Here is a 7,358-nt window from a genome sequence, read left to right as displayed (position 1 = left end):
ATATTAATGGCTATGTTACGCCTTACATCAATCGGGATACAGTCCTACAATACGTTAAGATAGATATAGTCACATTGCGTGAACAATATGCACATTATCATGTAGGTCTATTAGTATTATGGTACCGTTTAACCGCCATTGTCTAGGTCTGTATATAGATACTACAGTTCAAACCTAATTCAAAGAATCACTATTGTTACTGGTTACATTGCTCATATAATGTACTTTCCTTACACTGTGCATTATTATGAGATCGGCGCGTGACGTAGCAATATAATTAACAAGGCTGATTGGTGATTCGTCCTATCAAAAAGCTATGAATAATAGTGTTAACTTATTGTAATGGTTTATCGTTGAATATGCGAGACTTAGGATGGATGAGAGCGTTATTATCTTTTGTTATTAATTTTAAACAACCAGGTACATTATCAACAGGATATGTAGGCCTCTGAGACATCAATAACTTTCAAGATGCGCTTCATTTATGTGTACTTTCTGCTTAAGGAAATATCATTATTCCGATCGTCTGAAGCTGATTGCTCGTACCAGAACGTAACTAAATCGGTTGACAACTGTCCAATACTACCAGGTGACATTTATATTGGCGGTCTTGTTAACATCCATCGCGTTTCAAAGGTAACAGACGATAGCCTGACAGAGGGACCAATCCAAGAAGAATGTTCGAATCCATTCGATCACGGCATGTTTACTTCCCTTTCAATAATATACGCGATTGAAGAAATCAACGCGGGTAAATTTCTAGATCTGACAAATGTAACTCTTGGTTACATGTTGACGGATGGTTGTCGTTCAAGAAGTGTTGCTCTTCGAGGAGCAGCGGACATATCGTCTGGGGCCTGTGGCATTGAGGAAGCACCAGTGGCCGTCATAGCTGATACGTTTTCAGCTTCCATAGGCCCAGTTGCTAACTATTTTCAGCTTACCAACACACCAGTTATTGCCGTCTGGGCTACGAGTGTTGAATTCACTGACAAGAATCTTTACCCAACTTTTTTCCGAACTGTGCCGAATGATGATAATCAAGCCGAAGCATTGGTGCACATCGTTAAGAGCTTCGGTTGGACGTGGGTAGGTGCCTTAGCAACCGACGAAAACTATGGCCGCCTGGGAATTGAACATTTCAAAGAAGTGGCTAAGCTATATGGTATATGCATATCTTTCGAAATGTACCTTCCAACAGTGATCGATTCAAAAGGCATAAATGACACGGTTGATTTACTGATGACACATTCTGACGTTAAAGTTATAATTACTTTTATAAATAGTGGATATGAAGTGGCAAAGATATTTGAAGAATGTGACAGAAGAAAAATCAATAGTAGGTATATTTTGATCCATTTCAATTAGAAGAAATGTCTTTGTATTTCCCCCAGAGGATTGCATATCCCATGTTTAGAACTTGAATACATCTATTGACGTCATGGCTCATGTTCAATATGCAATGCTGTATATAAAACCTCTAAGACACACAGCCTGAGTGACTATCTGGATATCTCTCAAACATTGATTTCAAAATATTAAATTTCTCATTTAAGAGGATCAAATAAGTTGTCACCTTCTAATGAATCGGATTAAAATAATCTAGCTTTAATGTAGGCCTATTTTACTTTCAGTATAATACTAATAAAAATGCTTCAATGTGTTAACTACCATAAGTTATGTGTCTATCGGGAAAAAAAAGAAGAATAACCCTATTATTTATGCAACAATTTATCGTCTGTTGTTTGGCGAGTAAATAATAATATGCATGGTTCTAATTTAATTCACAACATATATATACAATTTCGCCATAATTGCCTTTTCTTTGTGATTTGTCACTGAATCAATTGTTATAATGTTTACTTTAGGCTCTTATTGGCACCATCACGGTATCAAATAGAGCCACAGTTCGTTTTTAATTTGACTAGTTGCTGAATTGGATTACATTTTAATCTACAACACTGTATCGATTACTGGCCTATCTATCGCGCCTCAGAACTTGAGATGGGGCACGGGAGGGACTTTCCAATGTAGAAGGTCTGTACCACATTCTCCCCACCATAGTTGGTGTTGAGTTTTAAAAAAATTATGATTATAGCACATCTAGATGGCAGGAAATTTGTAATATAGTTTTCTTTTTATCTCCATTTTTTTATTTTGAAAAATTGGGGGAAGGGGGCGGCTCACCCATCCCTTGAATCCGCCCACCAACGGATCCAATTGATCAACTATTAAAATTATTAATGAATGTGTTATTGTTTGATAGGTCTTTTTGATTTATTCGTATCATTTGTATTTTTATTATTTTTCATTAGCGAGAGTTTGGATTGGAACCGATGTATGGATTATTTCGAGGATATTTGCATCAAACAAATATTACAAAGTTATCGATGCAGCGATCGGCACTTCTATCGAAGAGGTTAGAAATGACGATTTTTGGAACTATTTCTTGTCACGTACTCCAAATAATACCAACCTCGATTCTTGGTTCAACAAATTTTGGGAAAAAACGTTCTCATGCAATCTTTTTGAGAATGGACCTGACAAAAACAAAAGTAGCATTAATCAAGAATGTTGGTCACATTCGCTAAACGAAAAGGCAGATGAATTCAAGACTTACATCGATTTTACCACGTACAACGCTGTATATGCTATCGCCTATGCTATTTATAATATCATCAACTGCACTGACGGCCTATTGAAGGATGGGTTATGTCCAGATGTGAACGATATTCAACCGTGGCAACTTATGCAATATCTCAGGAACGTTGAATTTCAAGATCATATTAAAAATCGTCAATTTATGTTCGACGAAAACTACGAGGTACCAGCTCGCTACACGGTTTATTGGTGGAAACGTACTACAAAGAACACCGTTAACATCCAGATTGTCGGTGAATACGATTCCTCGGCAACATCTGGAGACTACTTGCAAATTAACGAATCTGCTATTTTATGGGATAGTGGGAGATCAGAAAAGGTTAGTGTTGGAGAAAAATTGTTTAGGTATCCTGTTTAATTCAATAAACATGTCCATGATAAGTTAATTCATTTATTTTTAATCAAACAGAAATAAATATCGCAACCAACAACACTAATAATAACGTGTCGGTAAGCGCTCAAAGTATCACATAAGTAATGGATATATGCATTGCAGTTTTTTGTATAGGTCTATTTTCTATCTTGTTTTATAAATTAAGAAAGATTATTATTGTCTGCTCATGTTTCTAGGTTCCAAAGTCGTTTTGTAGTCAGCCATGTCAACCAGGTACTCGGAAAAGACTCAACAATGACAAACCGACGTGTTGTTTTGACTGTGTGCCTTGTGCTAACAATAGAATATCAACGATTGAAGGTAATTGTTTATAATTACCAGATTGTTGTTATTAATTAAAGTTTATTACGCAAATTGATTGTGATGGTAGTGAGAGATGACTTCTTCGCTGGCTCCTTAAATTAAACCGATTTATGACATTTTTCCTTTTGCAGGTCACCCCTCAAAAATAATAGTATAGCCAAATTTCGTTACGCTAAAAGTGCGTGAAATTAAACTAAACAATTTCTTCATTTAGAACCAACTTTAAGACTTTAATAATTGAATAAGATCATCAATATCGCCGTCATTATTATTATAGTATTATTATTATTATTATTATTATTATTATTATCATTATTATTATTATAGTATTATTATTATTATTATTATTATTATTATTATTATTAATTATGTATATTCTTTTGCAAATAAATATAGTTTTGCTGAAAACAAAAGGAGGTTCTATATATTTTTTTTTGGCCGGTCGAGCAACACACATTTTTGGACAAACTATTAATGATAAAGGAAATTGGGGTGCCTTGCAAAGGAACGTTTTTAATGGTCAATCTCTCTTTTCTTTCTTAGATCAAAACGAATGTACTCAGTGTCCAGAAGACCATTACTCCAATGATAACAACACCGAATGCTTGATGAAAGAAACTGCCGTACTGGCATGGACAGATACTGTTGTGATTGCGTTTTTAGCCTGGTCCGGTGTTGGCTGTGCTCTCACGTTTGCCACTATCCTTATTTTTTACTTCAAAAAAGAATGTGAAATAGTAAAATCGTCGTCGCGAGACCTGAGTCTGATGCTACAAATGGGAATATTAACTGGGTTTATCTCTCCAATTTTGTTCATAACACCCCCGACAGATATAATTTGCCAACTACGTATCGCTGTTCCCAGCATTTTAGCTTCTTTTATTCTAGCTGTGTTTTTAATCAAGATATATATGGTGATCAAAATATTCAACCGAGGTAAAAAGGCCAAATCCATGGCAAATTCAAAAATCAGATTAAAGAAATTTCGCTTCCTACTTGTTTCTTTGATAACCGGCCTTCAGGTATCGTTAGTGGTTGCCGCTTTTATCACTTTCCCTGTCGAGATCCACCTGGACAACGTGTCGTCAATGACCGAAACAATAATAGAGTGCAAGGCGACCATCAGAACATACATATATAATGAATCGTTCAACTTGATCCTAATTATCGTCTGCTTCGTATTGGCATTTCGTGCGCGAAAAACGCCACACAATTATCACGAGGCTCGGTTCATTTCGGTCGTGATGACCTTCTGGATTATTATATTCTTAGTATCAATACCAATTCATCTATTTACTGTTGGTGAATTAGAGCCAATAATCACAGTAATGTTCATCTTAATTCTAAACACACTTATTCTCATCATGCTTTTTCTGCCTAAGTGTTATTTCTTGTTCGTAGCTTCGAAGAATGATCATACCAACACATCACAAAGAATAAGCAAAAGCTTCACTGATTCCTGTGCTACGCTTTCTAGTGCAAAACGGGAATCTGGCATCCAAGACTGTTCACCTCACGATTTCAACACGAATCTTTAATTTAATATGTTAACTTTGTGTATTTATACATTCCGTTACGCATAATGAAGATTATTATATTACCAAACCAAACTTATACCAAAGGGCATAGAAATGCAGAAGTTCCGACGAAATGAATTATGTTGATTATATATATTAATTATGCTTATGTTAAGCAAATTCTATGTTCAGTTGGTTAATTTTGGTTATGTCTGGTTTTCGCAGCAGGTGTTGATTTTGCTTCTTTTAGTCCTGAACTAAAACCGAGACAGTGATATAGAAAGACAACATTACAATGAAAATGTCAAAACATACTGTATTCGAGATTAAAGTTTAATAATAAAATTATTTATTATTTATAGACATATTTTATAGAAGTATTTTATCAAAAATTCGAATTGGTATTTTAAACTTAGAAATAGAGAAAGGCAGATTGAATAAAGTTAGCAAAAAACTGCAATAGAAATATGTAAATTGCATAAAAAAAGAATTTCATTTCACTTTAGTATGTTTACATTATAACAGAGACGTATTTAGAAGTCTTGAAGTGGGGGTGCTGATTGGGGCGCGAAGGTAAAGTAGGGGGAGGGGTGGCTTGATGACCAGTTGAGCTTGGGCGGTAATTCGCAAAATAAGGTGATTGTAGGTGATTTTTAACTACCGTACTTGACTGTGATTTTTGGGGGCTACTGGGGGGGGGGAGTAATATTTTGAGAGGCGTGTGCCCCCTGCGCACCTTCTAGATACGCCACTGCATTATAATGACATTAAAAAAAACTTAATTCCATCTTTTTTTATGTAAAAATTATGGTTTAATTCTATCGATTAATGTTATCAAATGATTGTAATAGTTTATATACTGTAATGACAAAAATATCAAATATCTTTATTTGGCTTTTATATAAGATATGATTTACTTTCTTCCGTTCTCTAAATGTCATTTTGTTATGTAAATGGGCCAAATGCCTAAAATACAAGTAAATTTCCTAGATCATGGGGTCTAGGAACGAACGAACGTTAGATTTGGAACACAATTCCTATCTAAAAAATTATTATCACAAACTAGATGGCGTCCTTCAAAGTGGTAGCACTTTCTTAACGTTTCATTGCGTGCATACAAAATTAAGGCAGTCAGAACTCTTGCACTTCTTTACTTTTGGATTATACTTTTTCTTAAGCAAATATTAAGTGGTTTTAACATGGTCTTAAGGCGCAGTGCCTACTTTTAATCTCAGGGTTTTTGGTTCAAATCCTAGAAACACCATATACTAGCTAAGCCTCATATTAAAACTAACTTTATAAATAAGAGTTTTTCTTACCACAGAAGTTGCGAATCACTCGCTGTTGGATTCGGAAATAATGAAATACCGTAGTTAGGAATATTTTGATGAGAAGTATATAGTTTATTATATATTATACGAAGCTGCAATAATATTAGTAATTTCATTCAGTAGTGTGTATGTAACGTCAACATCTAGCATCTGCAAGGGGCCCGCCTTGGGTTACAAGTATTTATTTTATGCTACATATTCTTTTATTCAACTTTTATTTATCTCTCCCTGCTTCCGAATGAGACTCCATTCTGCAGTAGAAACTCGCGCCGAAGCCCTCGATTCGGCATCGAAGACCGCCAAATAACCACCTCACTATACATTAAACCCACCGAAAATCACACCTATTTAAACTACAATAGCGCTCATCCTAAGAGTCTAAAAAATTCTATAGCTTACAGTCAGGCACTTAGGATCAAACGTATATGCTCCACCACAGATGAACAAGAGAAACACATTGGTAGTATAAGAGACAGGTTTAATTCAATAAACATGACCATGATAAGTGAATTCATTTATTTGTAATCAAACAGAAATAAATATCGCAACCAACAACACTAATAATAACGTGTCGGTAAGCGCTCAAAGTATCACATAAGTAATGGATATATGCATCGCAGTATTTTGTATAGGTTTATTTCTATCTTGTTTTATAAATTAAGAAAGATTATTATTGTCTGCTCATGTTTCTAGGTTCCAAAGTCGTTTTGTAGCCAGCCATGTCAACCAGGTACTCGGAAAAGACTCAACAATGACAAACCGACGTGTTGTTTTGACTGTGTGCCTTGTGCTAACAATAGAATATCAACGATTGAAGGTAACTGTTTATAATTACCAGATTGTTATTACTAATTAAAGTTTATTACGCAAATTGATTGTGATGGTGGTGAGAGATGACTCCTTCGCTGGCTCCTTAAACTAAACCGATTTATGCCATTTTCCTTATGCAGGTCACCCCTCAAAAATATAGCCAAATTTCGGTACGCTAAAAGTACGTGAAATTAAACTAAACAATTTCTTCATTTAGAACCAACTTTAAGACTTTAATAATTGAATAAGATCATCAATATCGCCGTCATTATTATTATAGGATTATTATTATTATTATTATTATTATTATTATCATTATTATTATTATAGTATTATTATTAT

General features: G+C 34.7%; 1 protein-coding gene across 1 annotated transcript in view; it reads left to right on the top strand.

Annotated features, from left to right (window-relative positions):
• The window catches only part of LOC117105623 (extracellular calcium-sensing receptor-like), an 11,754-nt gene extending 5,104 nt beyond the window's left edge, over positions 1-6,650 (top strand). Inside the window, exons 2-5 of the mRNA XM_033246799.1 lie at positions 421-1,339; positions 2,316-2,980; positions 3,232-3,355; positions 3,902-6,650. Of these exons, the coding sequence (XP_033102690.1) occupies positions 472-1,339; positions 2,316-2,980; positions 3,232-3,355; positions 3,902-4,896 (2,652 nt within the window). The 5' untranslated portion in view covers positions 421-471 and the 3' untranslated portion in view covers positions 4,897-6,650. The remainder of the gene's footprint in view (positions 1-420; positions 1,340-2,315; positions 2,981-3,231; positions 3,356-3,901) is intronic.
• Positions 6,651-7,358: the final 708 nt, after the last annotated feature.

Source organism: Anneissia japonica, unplaced genomic scaffold (assembly GCF_011630105.1).
Source record: "Anneissia japonica isolate Jap-2015-1 unplaced genomic scaffold, ASM1163010v1 scaffold287754_len4335492_cov202, whole genome shotgun sequence".
Taxonomy (NCBI): Eukaryota; Metazoa; Echinodermata; class Crinoidea; order Comatulida; family Comatulidae; genus Anneissia; species Anneissia japonica.
This window is presented reverse-complemented; position numbering and strand designations above follow the sequence as displayed.